We start from the raw sequence: 15,662 nt of genomic DNA on the forward strand, positions 1-15,662 counted from the left end.
TTAGTTTGTTTTACATCCAATACTGATGGATACTGAAAAAAACTTCCAAAACTTTTAAAGGTACCGTTTGTGTTCATGGACTGACAAAATATAAGGAGTCTGGGGAGTGGATTATACTTTGTAATTCATTGAAAGCAGTCTTTGCTCAGCAAATGAATGCTACCTGAAAAAATCTTTGGTTTTGGTTCTTCTTTTTTATTTTGCCCGACTTACCTCCTCTCAGTCCCTGTCAAAGTCCTGACTTGATTTGTTTTCATTCACAGTATTTAGCAAAGATACATATGATAAACAAATTTTGCATCGATAATAATTTTGCATGTCCAAAGAGATACTGTAAGAGGCCTGATTTCTTCATTTTTTTGCAGGAAATTATAGCATCAGCTTTAAAAACTAGGTCTCCCTTGAGATGTTCTGGTCTGACTGGTCAGAAGTTTTTGGTTGCCTCTGAAAACTGTATCTAAAGCTTTCTTCCCTAATTTGCTAACTCACAAATCACTGGGAACATTATGTAAGGGTATGCTAATTTTGCCAGTCCTGTCACAAGGGCTGTCTTCTAGGCTGCAGGTTGTGAGCACTGGTCATGGTAATGAATCTGGGTAAAAAGTGATCCATGAGAAAGAGAGGAGGAGAAAAACACTAAAGAAAATCTGGTGTTGAGCGTCAGCCCTGCTGGTGGTTTGCTGTTTCTGAATTGAAATGTTTTCTCTTCTGCAGGGGTGTGTGGACTGATTGTTCCTCAGGAAGACATGCCATTTTGCGATACAGGAATCTGTCCAGATATCATAATGAACCCTCATGGCTTCCCATCGCGTATGACGGTTAGTGGTTGTGTTACGATTAAAGACGCAGTGTCCCCCAATAGGGAAAGTGAAGTAGATTAGCCGGAAGAAACAAAAAAAAGTTTGAAACATGGTTTCACTGAGAATATTCTCCAGTCATCATGCCACACGCTTGCTCTCCTTTAAGTATTCAGCCCTCTGTTTTGCATGTTTTGAAACATCCTCCTGTAAAAGGAGTAGGGATGCGGGCTGTTTGTGCATCATTTTCATTTTGTTCTGTATCAAGCTAATAGGAAAGCAGCTGAATACCTCACTTGCACCCTTTCTCTTTGAAAATTTCTCACTCTCCCTCTTCCTTCCCTATTGCCTATGCCCACTAAGCTGGCTGCAGCAGACTGTGAGGTGAAGGTTGGAGTGGAGTTTCAATAATAGTTCTAGACCTATATAACTTCCTACATGACACATGCCTCCCTGGATCTGATGCAAGTCTTGCACCTGTGCTGCAGGGTCACACTAAATACCTCACAGCCTGGCCTTTATATGGGACCTCCACTGATTACTTCGTTCAGCCTCTGATGTTTTTTTCTTTGTTAGCTTCTTCCCTTCTGTTCCCCCTGCTGCACTGTAGCGTGTCAATCTCTGAGGCTGTTTCTTAGAGCAGAAGGCCACACTGGATCCTGCTCATTTTCCAGACAACTGGAAAAAATGGAGCTGCCTGACTGGACCTTAAAGGTGTTCCCAGATCCTGCCATGAGTCTGGTTTTCCCCTTTCACACAGGATTACTCCCTCTTCTTGGGCTTCTTTCACTCCTCCCATTGCATGCAATAACCCAGGCCACCATCTCGGACACTTTGCCTAGCTAACTTATGCTGTGACCAATCCAGCAACGCGCCCATACTAGTGAGCAGGCTGTTAACTCTACTTCTCTTTGCACAGGTAGGAAAGTTAATTGAACTCCTGGCTGGAAAGGCTGGGGTCCTCGATGGCAGGTTTCACTATGGAACAGCTTTTGGAGGCAGTAAAGTTAAGGATGTGTGCGAAGATCTTATTCGCCATGGTTATAACTACCTAGGGAAGGACTACGTAACGTCTGGTATCACTGGGTAAGAATCTGCTGTATAGATTTAGATGTTTCAGGGGAGTGGGGAAATCCTGTTGAGACACATCCGAAAAATCTTCTCATGTCCAGAGCTCAGGAACTTTCTGTTATTTGCAAACTGCTCTGTGAGATGGAGGGAAGGGGCTTGAAGAATGGTGCAACTTTTTTTTTTTTTTTCCTCCTTCTTAGAAGTATTTTGTGGTTCCACATTTTAAGAATTACTAGTATTTGCATGGCTGTAATGTGAATGGCCCTTGTAGTACATATGAAAATTTCCCAACTTCTACTGCATGACAAAAAAAGGTAAAATCAAGGTTTTCTTTCTCAGAGATTGTAAGAAATTTCAAGTTTCTGTTGGCAGCAAATCTTATATATGCTTGGAATCTGATAAGCATTTTCATGTTGACTTTTATAGTACTGTAAAATATGGATTTGGAGGCAGGTGTCTGTTCCTTGGGAATATTTTGTGTGCACTCTTTTCTTTTTTTTTTTCTTCTTTCAATTACACAATGATTCAGTCTGGCATAATACTCTAATCTGCAAACTTCCTGCTGTGTTGATCGGACTGGCTTCTGAGACACAGAGTTCAAAGAACATAAGATAGTTTAGGAACAGGAAAAGGCCATACGGCTTCACATGCCTGCCCTTCCAAAATGTATCTTAATCCTACCTTCCTGCTATTTTTATGATCCTCCCAGTTCCCTTCTTCTCAAGGAACAAGTTTAGGTCTCTTTTGCAAGTTGTTTTTTTTTTTAATACTTTTTATTTTAATTGCTTTTCCTACCAACTTATTCTGTATGTTGTTTCTCTTTTTGTTTCAGAGAGATGATTTTGTTTTCCTTACCTACTCCATATTCCGTAAATTGTATATCAAGTATCCTGGTGTTTGAAACACTTTCTGTTGATACATCATGGTGACTTTTAACAAATCTGACTAATCTTGTTTCCTAGGGAGAATAAAATCATCTAGCTCTAAAAATCCCCCGTCCTCAAACTTCAACTTTGTAGTACCCTATTTAGAGACTTTGCTTTAGGATACTGATATTCTTCCAAGCAAATTTCACATGCTTAATCTGTTTGTTAGGAAATTTGAAGGCAGATTTCATAACAATGTGGAAGTTTGCAAATTCCAAATGTCTAGTTAAGTTTTATTGTTTTCTTCAATAGGCAGCTTTTGGAATAACATTGCATCATGTCAGTAATGACTCTGAATGGGAGGTGCAATACTGTTGTCTCCCGCTTGTTTTTACGTTGCACATACATTTTTTAAAAATAAATCAGTGGAAGTGCTGAGTTTGTGTTAAATCCGGTCATTCTTAGTGCTGAAGGTGGTGGCTGGGAAATAACTGAGTGCTTTCAACTGTTGCTTTCTGATCTTTAAGCGCATATGCTGTTCTTACAGTTGGGGGTGTTTTAAACACAGAATCTTTAGCCATTACTCCGGCTTGTAGAATGGAGTAACACCCTCTGTACTGCTTATACATGTTCCCAAGTTGATGCCAGTGCCTAAACACAGTTCTCAAGAGCCCTTTTACCCAGCTCGCCTGAGCCCCCAGTGCCAGCCAGGGCAGTGATTTTTGTCCTATGGATACAGCTGCTGAGCAGTGTTGCAGGGGCAGCTGTGCTGTTGCACAGCCGCTCAGAGAGGGCTTTCACCCATCTGGCTCTTGGGTTGTGCTCCAAAGTGGTGTGCAGGGAGAATTAGCAGATGGGAAGACTGTCAAGCTCATAGTGTGCCAGTGCTAAGTTATCCTTGCAAATGCAAATTCATAAAGTACTCCTATAGAAATGGTATTTTGAGCATTTATGCTGCATATATTTGTTTACATATATGCTTACCTTTGTTTTTTGTGTGAATGATGTAAAGTGAAGGAATGTAAATAGAAATAACTTAAGTCACTCTTCAGGGTCTGACACATTCAGTCTTTATTGCTTACTGATGACATTGTTGAAACACTCCTGCACAGACTGAGGAGGGACTTAACATGATATAGCTGAAACAGGTATCTGCAGCTATACCAGCGTGTCTGCGCAGCGTATGGCCAGAGTTCAGGAGCTTGTTCCTTGCTAGCGTGGATACAGCAGTGTGTGGTGCTGGAAGTGTACTGCTCTTGTGTTCAGAGGTGTTCCCTGTGGGGTTTTCAGACTGATTGCCCTGAAAGCCTAAACACATTTTTGTAGGACTCATGATTCCCAAATTGTTTCAAATTCCTCCTGTACATGACCCGCTTGTCTCTCTTAAGGTATGTGCTAACTGTGAATATTGGTTTTGTTTTCTTTGTTTGTTTTTATTCCTTCAGGGAACCTTTGGAAGCATATATCTATTTTGGCCCTGTGTATTACCAGAAACTAAAGCACATGGTGTTGGATAAAATGCATGCAAGAGCTCGAGGACCCAGAGCAGTGCTCACCAGGTATTGTGACAGGCTAAGCACAAAATTCTTGTGTGCATTCAGAAGTGTACCCAGCTGACTGACGGGTATAAAACAAAGTTTGTTTACCTTTTGATACTTGACACAAAATGCTGTTACCTGTTAATACGCTGTTACAGACTAAAAGCTCTCACAGTAGACTGTGGCAGGAGGTTCTTCTGAGTGTCCGGGTGTGCTCTGTGTGGTCCAAAACTGAGTATGCTTCTCAGACTTCTGTTAGCAGTTGGTAAAAATACCATCTGCTGTTTCACAGTGCACACTGTGGCCCTTTCCTGTCAGATTGCTCATATCATAGGTATTTTAGGAGGAATTTTTTTTTTTTTTTTAACATTTGTACTTTTACAAAATCGGGTATGAGTAGAAGGAAGAACCTTCTTTTAATATTTCAGCATCCTTTGGTATTCAGCAGCTTAATATTGATGCGGCCCATGTCTTCACCTGTCAAGGCAAAGCAAATGCATTGGCCCTAGCGTAGTGCAAACAAGCATTAGAATAATGTGCAGCCCTGGTATACTGCACTTTGCCTTGCAGACTCTTCCATTCAACTTCAACTCTAAAACAGAATTTAGGGTTGTATGTGCTGGTCCACAGTTATCATTCAATACCATGCAGGAGAATAGCACTTTCACACAAATAAGTTGCAAAAGTTACAGAGATGCCAACAGTAAATCTCCATTTTTATTTGCCCAGTTAAAGATACATGCTCAGTTGCTTTGGAGTCATGATCATTGCACTAAGCCTGAAGTTGGTTTTCTCTCCAACAAAAAGGTTGATTACCATGTTGGTATCTTCTGGTGTCAAATTTTGAAATCAAGCAGAGGTACTCTTGGTAATAGGTAATATAAGCCCCTGAAGGTGGGCTTATATTATCTGGACCTTTGGGGAATTTGAAGCATCCTGCTTTCACTGATGTTACTTACTTTTTCTCCTTAAAGCCAAGCTCTATGGCTGCTTGCACTCGTGTTCTAAATTGCTGATATTCCTGCCTCACAAGCAACAGTTTAGTGGCACAGACTTTGCTTTGAGGAGGCTTCTAGTGGATTGTTTAGTTCGCCTCTCTCCATCACAGTAGGATTATTTGCTAAATCTTGCCAGAAAGTTAATTGCCAGCTAGTCCTGAATATTCTAGCAAAGATTCTTCCAAATGTCTTTTGCCAATGCTTCTGGACTATCACGTACGCCATTTATACATCACCTGCTGCATGGTGGTACTCTTCTTTTTGACCAGTCCCTTTTGTTCTGGTTTTGGGATGTAAGCACAAAGTCATGTCTATCCTGCCCTTACTCTTCCCTATAACAAGCATGATTCATATTCTTTGATTCTTAATTTATTTTTATGCCTCTTACCATGTGCTGATCCAATTCTCTTGCATTGTCTGACTGCACAACAAGTTAGCAAGTCTGTCCACTTAATAGGTGCACCTTCTACCTGTTGATGTGCCATTAGAGAATAGAGGGGCAGGTATCTGCTTTACCTGATACAGAAGTATCTTTCTCTTTTGCTTTTCATTGCGTATTTCCTATGCCTTTTGGCTTTCCAACCTCATGCTGTCTCTAGGACAAACTAAAGTTGTCTCACACTTTCCATGGAAGTAAATACCAGTGGTTGAACTGGGAGAGAAATCGTGAGAAGTTTTTATAATTGTTGGCTTAACTTTTCCACCAACCACATTAAGAAGAGCAAGTGTAGCACAACCATTATTTCCTACTACAGCTGCTTACCTATATGAACATATGTGATATTCCCAAATAATGGGCTGTCTGCCCTGTTTTCTGTTCTTCAGTGTGTTAGTCATGGTATTGGTGCTTCACATGAAAATGGAAACTTGCTGTTTTAGCTAACAGTGCATGCAGTTGGTTTACTGGAGCTCCTAGCTTACCCAAATCCCTTGATCTGCTTTTGTATTGTGTCCCCAACTTCTCAACTGTTTAGAGATATTGAATTTAAATGAAACCTAAATCCCAAGTCGAGGTAATGTTTACACGTAAAGATGAAGGTGGTGTGATTTCCCCCACCCCTTACTTTCTTTGGATTCTTTGTTCCAGTCAGTAGCATCATATTATGTAGCTAGCACTCTTTATTTGACTTTCAGGAAAGCTAGTGGATGTTCAATTTATGCTGCCTCTTGACTAGTCTTTTAGGAATTTTCTTCTTTCCTCTCAACTAATTAAACTTTTGTTATTGCCATCGCCTCTGCTGAGAGAGTCTGCTTTGCCAGCTTTCATACTCACTATTGTTTTATCATCCATTGCACTTCCTGGAGAGTAGATTGCCTCTAACATTGTTTTTTGCTTTTAAAAGTAATCCTGTAACAGCTTCCAACATGGAATTTTGCTGTTGTCGTCTTGAAATGTGTTTTATTATATATCAAATGTACCTTAACTGACAGAGCAAAGCTGTATTTCCATCTGGAATAAGGCAGAAGACTCGAGTTTCTTGAACATCACTGTTGCTTGATACTGTTCTGATTGAAACAAGACTTTGTAGAATTGCAAAGCAGCACTCTTTGTCAACACAGTCAAAAACCACCAGGATGTTGCCCTCTGAATTGGTATTTGTTAAATGAAATACAATAATTAATTTATTTTGCCGTGAGTAGTTGACAATTAGTTTAAAACACAGTTCTATATATGGTGTTGCCTAGATACCCAGTCCTGCTAAATCTTTTTAATAGATAAACTTCTTTTAGTTTTCCTTACAAGAGATCAATATAAGCTTTCTGCATGCATAGTTGTTTTGATGGACATTGTCAGAGCTGCCACCTGCATGTCTTTTGAACTTATCAGATATGCCAGTTCCTGTTATACTGCAAGTGAGTAATGTGATGACACTGGTCAGGGCTCCTCTCGGCGCTCTGGGAGCACAGTACGCCCTCCTCCTTCAGGCAGTGTTTTTTTGGGTAATACTCCATTTCTTGGAGACCAGCGTTTCAGCTGACGACTCCATTTCGAGTTAGCCACTGGTTTTCCATAACAGGCACAAGGGAGATCTGCTGAGACCTACAAGGCCTGCTCTTATTCATGGGGATAGGCTTATTTCCCCCCACTGGCCAATGAAACAAGGAACAGGGCCATAAAGCTGAACCCACTGTTCTTCCAGAAAATGCAGAATTAGTGCCAATAAATTCTTAATGTCCTTAAAAACACTAAAGTTAATTGGGTTTTGCTTTTTTCTAAATGCAGCGGTTAAATAGTATGAAGACCACTTGGCCTTATTTTTTTATTTAAAGAATCACTATATTTTATTTAAAGAATCACTATATTTTATTTAATATTTAAGAATTTTAAGAACTTACTTTTTTTTTAAATATGAAAAATATCTCTTTTTAATGATATTTCCAATCTTATTTTCAAGAGTCTGCTTTGTTTTCAGAATGTTGTATTTAGAATAAAGAATGGAAGTAAGTTGCTCAGGGCAACAGCTGCAGTGTACATGTGTATAGCAGCAAAGGGGAAGCACAGATGCTTTATAAATACTGTTATAACATTTTAAACAACCTTTGGTGTGAGGAATTTTCAAACTCATGTGAGCCAGAAGAAGAATCTGATAGACTTCGGGAGCATAAGATAGACTCTTTTCAAAGGCCCAATTTCACTATTGAAATTTTTGGTACTTTAGAAAACTACTTTTTAGGGAAGGAGGATTTTGTTTGGTTTGTTTTTTTTAAATTAGGTCATTTTGACAGTGGGAGTGAAACACTTAAGAGCTTAAGACTCAAGTTAGGGATTTTTGGTTTGGAGGGCTTTTTGTGGTTTGGTTTTTTTTAATGGGTTTTCAGCTGCCTTAGAAATCTTCATCCTGTATCTGTTGGAAGACCCATGGCATATCAACTCTTAAAGGGTGGAGTTGAGACCCCATCAGGAGGTTTTATCCTCCCTTAATTGGACTGAGATTTTATTGGGGCTGACATTTATAAAGCTATTTTGTCATTTTATCCTGCAGAACAGCACCTGGTGAAACTTTTGAAAGGAGACTTGTGCATTAACTAATATTATAGAAGTCAGTTGGTAGAAGGAACTCAGGCACTGTTAGCATTGCAGCAAATGCCTCTGTCTTTGGAGGCCCCAACTGCTTTCAAAATCTGCCTCTTGGGACTTCAGAAGAGAAACTGCATTCACCACAGGTTTAGTCCTTTAAAACAGCATCTAAACAGTGATGGTGCCATCATCTAGGGAGGGGGCCCTAGGGAGTTTAATCAGGATGTAAACAACTTCTATCCATTCTCCCAACAGTGGGAAAAATAGAAGGTTATATGAATGAAAAGGACCATTTGAATTACAAGCAGATTAGTTTTAAGGTTCCAGTGTGGTCAGAGTAAGGGAGACTACTTCCCCCTAAAAACAAATACAACTTGCATCTTTAGAAGTTACTTTGGTCTTGTAATTAGGTGTATTTTTTTTTTACACTTGTTACAAAAGATTATTAGATGTTAAAGGCTTTTATAAATCCTTTTCTCTGAGTTGCAATAAGTTGGCAAAAACTTAATATATTTAGTATGCTTAACAAATTCGGTTGTTTGAAATAATATAAACAAAATATACTCCAAAAGTTATGGGCCAGATCTGTCATTGGATATTCTAGGTGGATTACACTGCTGCAGGTATCAGAAACGCACATAAACATGGGGTTTCACTGAGCAGTGAAGCCTCTTATGATTGCCGATAACATTTTTTTAATTCCTTCTCTTTGCTGTCATGTTTCAGGGAATATACTAAGATGGAAATATTTAATAAAATGCATGCAATATATTAGTGCTTCAGGAATTTAAGATTGTTTTTGCTTCATAGTTCACTCTAATATTTGCAACCTAAGTACTACAGCATTGTGCTAGTACATGAGAGTAGAACTGATACTGTATGAAATTGCAGTATGACGAACAAGAGGTTAAAAGTTTCGACGGTGTCCAACAAAAAAAATTGGCTTAAACAGTCATAATGTTAAATAATATATTGTACCTTGCCTTTTTACCTCAAAATCTTTAGCGTATACTTACATTGCTTTTTGAAACTTTCCTCTAGCACCATGAGGACAGGAAGTCTTTCCAGACAGAAAAGGAGAGTTTGATTTGTGCTGAGTAACTAGAAAACCAGGAACCTATACAATACAAAAATTAGTCTATTAACAGTCAGGTATGAAAAAAAATAAAAATGTTAAATAAAAAAATAAAATAAAAAGAAACTAGACAAACGGAAAAAAAGAAGTAGGATTTCAATGAGTTAGTAATGTGCGTGCTATTTGTTTGCTGCTTTGTTTTGGTGTTCTCTCCCAGATCAAAAATGATTTTATTTTAAGAATTTAGTCTTAGCTGTCGTTCAGCTGAAACCTCAGCTTGATGATTAATTCATTAGCTGCTGAATATTGTTTCGTTTAGTTAGCTACAAACTATACTGAATGTCTCATCAAAAAAGAGTACCAAATCTGTGTCCAGATTGTCTTGGATACTGTTCAGTCTCTTTTTGTTTTCACTTATTCAGCTACATTCCATGAGGTAAAGAGTTGTGGCCTGACGCTGCAGTTGCCTCTCACAGAACTACATCATATTGCTAGTGCAGGAGCAAAGATTAATTGCTTCAACTTGAATAACACATTTGCGAGATCAGCAACTCTGGTTTGTAGAACACTGTTGTCCATTGATCCTGTACTGTTCCTACATTTTGAAGACAGGCATTCCTAGAGTTGTAGAATGTGTGTTCTGGAATACTTACTACATTTTTTCAAATATTTATTTCAAAGGCAACCCACCGAAGGTCGATCCCGTGATGGTGGTTTACGTCTTGGAGAGATGGAACGGGATTGTTTGATAGGTTATGGAGCCAGCATGCTTTTACTGGAGAGACTGATGATTTCAAGTGATGCCTTTGAAGTGGATGTTTGTGGGCAGTGTGGCTTGCTGGGGTACTCTGGCTGGTAAGTTTTCTAACTAATGCTTTTTGTAAATCATGGTGTCCCCTCCTCACTTTATGCATGTGACATGTTTCATATTTTCAAAAAACCCCTTGACCTCAGGTGCATAAAGCAAAGTGGTACAGAATAGATGCACCTCTGTAACAGAACCTTGCCCTTGGTTATAGTGTTTCTCAGTTTAAAAGTGCTCACAGACACTGATTAACAGTCTCATGCACCTTAATCAAAACCAGTGTCAATGTTCAAAATTGGTATTTGGAAAATTGGTGACAGGGGATGGTTCTTCGTTGCGGTCCGATTGAAGTTAGGACCAAAGTGAGTGTGTAGTCAATGGGCCATGGGTCACTCCTGTTGTGGGAGCACAGGTATTGTCTTCCACAGCCAGCTGTGCTTGTGGGAAAGGTTACCTTCACTCTGCCTGCTGCCTTCCTTCCCACCCTTGCAGGGGATTAGCAAACGCCCAATTGTGTATATCATCTATTTTTTGAAAAGGGGAAAATAGCTGTGTCGAGGTACTTGACTCTTCTGACATCAGAATTGAGATTACTAGCTAGGCTAGTCACAGATCTTCCTGGTACAGTCACATGTTGAACCTCACAAGGCTGAAGAGAGAGAGTGGGCACAGAAGAATGGGAGAAGAAAGCAACATCTCCTGCCTTCTTGTTCTCTAGCTATGGAGTTCATAATCACATGCATACTGCTTTCTTTGACTGTGCCCCTCCCAAATGTCTTTGCTTTGTAGTCTTGTAAAACAAGGAGCTCCTCTTTGAAGCATCAGACAAATGCATCAATCCCATTTTGGAGCATGAGAGAAGCAGCTGTCTGGTTGGAAATTCAGCTGGCTTTTGCCCAACTGCCTTGTCCCTAGGAAATTTATCTCTAGACTAGCTAATGGTCTTGCCATCTTACTCTGGGTCCTAAGCCAATGCTGATTTTATCTCCTGCAAACAAACTGGTTTTCCATGTAGGGGAAGCATAAAACTGGATGTCAAAACTATGTGGAGCTCACCATGTATAGCACTATGGGCTTTGCTCTAACCATCTTTTCTCTACAGTAATTTTGAGATGCTAGATTTAAAGTTGCCCTGTAACATGCTGGAAATATACCGCTATTATCAGAAGTTAGGGAAACTTCTTTTTATGTTCTTTAGAGGTGAGGGAAGTGTTTTGCTTTAGCTTGGTCTTGTTTTAGCCAGGCAGAAAGAGAGACTTGTGAGACCAATAGGAATTTGAGATACAACATTCTTGCAAGCTTTCTGAAAACAGGTGACCTGGAATCCCATGACTAAGGGAGGAAAAAATAAACTGTGTGAGTTCAAGTTACGAGATACTCTAATATTTATGTCGGGGGAAGATGGGGAGTTGGAAGGAGGAGGAGAAAGATTCATTTCTAAATACCTCAAAAGAACGTTGTTGGAAACTTGCCACATCTTGGATATCAATATCAAATCTATTGGGAGAGGCAGGAAATTGGACTTTATTCACTTCAGTGCTTCGAGAGTGATTTTTCTGTGATATAATGAAGTAGGAAAGTAAGGTGTGTTCTCAGTTTGTAGATCTGTAAAAGTGACAGCTACCGTTTCTGCCCTTGATCAGACCTTTCTTCTGAAGCATATGGCCTTTGGCCAGAAACAAAGCACCATGTTTGTCTGCTAACAGAGCAGCAGTTCTGCTCCTTGTGGAGCAGAAGTTCAGACAGAGGTAGGTAAACACGTGTGAAATCCAGAGGAGAGACAAGGCCTATTCTGTGCATCCTGTTGTGGTTGGTGATTTTTAGTTGGACATTGTCCTGCTGGCTTTTGTGCGGTAAATATTTTTGAGTGTCCTGTTTTTCTTGAGTGTGTGTGCACTGTATGTAACAAGTGAAGCCTTTTTCTGATCCAGGTCTCTTAAAACTACTGCAATGCAAATAACAGTTGAAGGAAGTTGTCTGAAAGGAAGGGCATGCCATAAGTCAACCAACCAACCACTTCTAACTGTGTAAAGCACTGCCTTAAAAAAAACTCACATGCAGATGTAGCTCAATTTTTTTTTTTTATAAGACCTTGGCTTTCAGAGCAGTCCTTGAAGATTTTCAGAGACCACAGGAAGTGAGGGCGCCTTGAAGAAAATTAGGAATTTCAACTTTAGAAATAGTACTACATTTTATTCTTAAAGTCCTGGTAATATATTTCATATTTTGAACTTTGTAACAAAGTTTAGTAACTCTTTTTAAATAACTGTGAAAGAAACTACTCTCTCAGACAGAGCCAGACATTCTTGCAATCTGATTCTGTGAAAACCTGTCTGATGTGTGAGAGTAATCAATAAGAGGTAGTTTCTGCTAAATTATATGCTGTGTCTACTAGTAGCTGAAGCAAGTGGCCCTATAATGATCATCACAGTAGAGACCAAGTCATTAAGAGAAACTTCCAAACGGGCCTTTTCAGTGGTTCTGGCATTAATAAGACATTGCTACAAGAAACCTTTTGGAAACATATTGTTTGGTGGCTAGCATTAAGGGCACTTGTCTTAAGAAGATGAGCCCTTCCTCCCAGGCAAAGACTAGCCACTGGGTAATGTTATTCTGCAAGATAGTAACAGCAGATCAGTGCTGGGGCCTGAACTGGTACTTTCGGAGGGGAAGGGGACTGTTGTGGCAGTGACAGAATTTGTCCCCATAAAAAATACAGTAGAAACTTACTGTGACGTACCAGTTTTATGCAAATTTTCCAACTTTGCTCTTGTACAGGTGCTCAGGGGCAGGACGCTGCTGAATGCAATGAGCAGAATTTGGTCCTTTTTTGATTATGAGAATTTATTCTGATCCCTAGAGTCTGAGCATTTTAAAATATACATGAAGAAAAATTTTGTTTCTGATCCAGATTCGGCCTTGGCACAGTTGCCTTCTCCTGTCCAGTTTAGTACCAATTCTAGTACCAAATGGTCTTTCAAGTACTTCAGTTTTTGTGATCTCTGTTTGACAGAGCTTTGTGCTTACTGCACCTCAACCTTTCTGGGTCATCCCCATCCAAGTACAAAGCAGGCCCAGAATGGTGTAGCTTTGAACCTGGGTGTAGTGAGTAGTCGCTGCTCCTCAGTCCCTAGTAGCTGTAATCAGATGCCAGACTTTTGGTCATAGCAGAAAAGTTGTGCCTCATTAGGCTTCCAGGCCTTGCAAGGCTTCTTCTGTTGAGAACAATTACTTGCAATGTTATCACTGGAAAATGGCTTCTGTTTAGGTCACTTCCTTTCACCATAAAAATATACCTATCCCTATAAATTTGGACTAGGGGAGTAGTTATAAACCTGCAGTTGAGGTCTATTCTGTTTTAAAGGCATGCTAGCTGTAACTTTTCCCCTGTGTAACAGAGTCTACAGGAGAAACCTGTTTCAGGGAAACATCTAGTTCAGTCTATTACCTTCTTACTGCCTATAGTCAGATTTAGGCAAAGCCAAAGCAATTACTGGGAATAAGTGAAGCTTCATTCCTCATCATGAACTGCAGAAATGTAATTAAGGCTTCTGTACCATTGGTTGAAAGCTTTCTTGGTTTTTAAAAAATAAATAAATGCCGCAAGTATGGAGCATGTCGAGGTCAAGGCAACCACAGTTTTCTTGGAAAATAACCAGCTCTTCAACGTGCTCTCTAAGTATGTCTGTAAAAGAGAAGTAGTAGAGTCTGAAGAAGTAACTGGAAGACTAACACCAACTCTCAGAACGAAGAACCTTATTAACACTAACCAACTCTATTGGACCTGTCCCCATTGACTTCCACGTGCTCTAGGTCAAGTTCACTGGTAACAGAAACAAGTGACTAAGCATTGGCTTTACTGTAAATGTTGACTCTCAGCCTCATTCTGTACCACAGAAGCATGTAGGAATTTTGCTAATTCTTCCTTTACTGGATCTTCAGACTGTTACGACTTTATGCCAGAAATATAAATTTGAAATACAGAAACAGAAAAAGAGCTTTGTTATACTGTTAGGAAGTGCTGAGTCACTCTGTGTTCCCAAAGGCCTGGCTTTCTGAACTTTACAAAACCAGAAGATGGAATATACAGGAGAATGAGGAAATAGAGAGGTTGGAAACTGATATTTGTAAGAAAGATTTTTAATTTCCTTTGTGTGTGCACAGAGTATGAAGTTAAATAATTTAAACAGTTGCTACCACCACTGAATTTGAGTCCCAATACTGGGAAGATGGCTGAGTGACCAGGCTATATATGCCTTATATGGACAAGGTTATATCTATATGTCAAAAAAATCCCTTTCCCCCAGAATTTTAAGATCATTATTTGAGTAAAGAATGCAAAGAATATGTGTTAAAGCAGTTTTACTGGTTTCCCATCTTGACTAAAGCTCTGGCTATTCACACAGAGAGATGTAAGACAAGAGATGCCTCTTTTCTGAAATACAAACTGATTTGAGACGTTATAGGGTGAAACTGCATATAAGGAAAAAAACCTAAGCGTGAACCTTCTTTCTTCCTGCCTCTTTTGAGTGACATATGTAAGACAGAAACTGGACCATTAACCATGTTTTCAGAAATATTTAGCTTTGTTCACCTCCTTTCTCTCATTATGCAATGCTGAATTTGTGTTGGCAGTTATGTCAGTGGTGAAGAAGTAGAAGTCAGTCCTGTTAACTACTGAGCACTGTGATTCTCCTCCAAGAAAAGTGCAGGTTTAACATTAAGGTCCTATTGACTTCAGTCAGATTATTTAAGGGCTTAAGGTTATGACTTACTTAGGTGCTAAAATGTGTCTCAAGCACTTGGCTCTTTCTAGGACTGAGCCCAGTGTTTAAATGCAAGTGGACAAAGAAACCAGTGGATAGTGGCAACTGTTTTTTTCTGCAGAGCTTCATTTATGCACCAACTCTGACTTTCTTTTTGTTTGTTTCCCTAGGTGCCACTACTGCAAATCATCATGTCATGTGTCTTCTCTGCGCATACCTTATGCCTGTAAACTCTTATTCCAAGAACTGCAGTCAATGAACATCATACCTAGGTTAAAACTAGCTAAGTACAATGAATGAAAAAGATGGAAGAAAGTACTTGACAGAAATTGAAATCCAGCATATATAACTGGAAGACTTTTTTGGTGAACAGGTATAACTCTAAAACCTGAGTGGGTAGATGGGAGGTGCAAGACAGTGTAATAAGTCTTTCTTACATATCCTATCTGTTTTTAAGTTGAGAGGGCAGACTCTGTTAGTAGAATATGCTAGGAGAAGTTCTGAAAGCCTTGATTAGTCTGAGTGAACAGGACATGTGGGAATTGTGGATTAAGGCCATGATCCAGCAAACTACTTGTATCACTTCAAACAACCCCATGCTTGGTTTTGAAAAGTGCTTTGCTAGACTAGGGCTTGAGCCAAGCTAAATGCACATCTTATTCATAGAGGCTAAAAACGTTTTCCAGACCAGTGTAATATGAAAGACTAATAAATGTTTTAAAAAATA

At 39.5% G+C, this 15,662-nt stretch overlaps 1 protein-coding gene across 3 annotated transcripts in view; it reads left to right on the forward strand.

The window, feature by feature from the left end:
* Positions 1-15,662, forward strand: part of POLR3B (RNA polymerase III subunit B) — an 82,082-nt gene extending 66,420 nt beyond the window's left edge. Inside the window, exons 24-28 of one of the 3 annotated variants that reach the window (XM_052789679.1) lie at positions 715-818; positions 1,717-1,883; positions 4,180-4,293; positions 10,046-10,219; positions 15,106-15,662. In XM_052789679.1, coding sequence (XP_052645639.1) covers positions 715-818; positions 1,717-1,883; positions 4,180-4,293; positions 10,046-10,219; positions 15,106-15,235 — 689 coding nt within the window. In that variant the 3' untranslated portion in view covers positions 15,236-15,662. Of the gene's footprint in view, positions 1-714; positions 819-1,716; positions 1,884-4,179; positions 4,294-10,045; positions 10,220-15,105 lie in introns of those variants that run through there. The other 2 variants (XR_008235572.1, XM_052789680.1) reach the window with 2 other exon arrangements.

The sequence above is a fragment of the Harpia harpyja genome, chromosome 6 (assembly GCF_026419915.1).
Source record: "Harpia harpyja isolate bHarHar1 chromosome 6, bHarHar1 primary haplotype, whole genome shotgun sequence".
NCBI lineage: Eukaryota > Metazoa > Chordata > Aves > Accipitriformes > Accipitridae > Harpia > Harpia harpyja.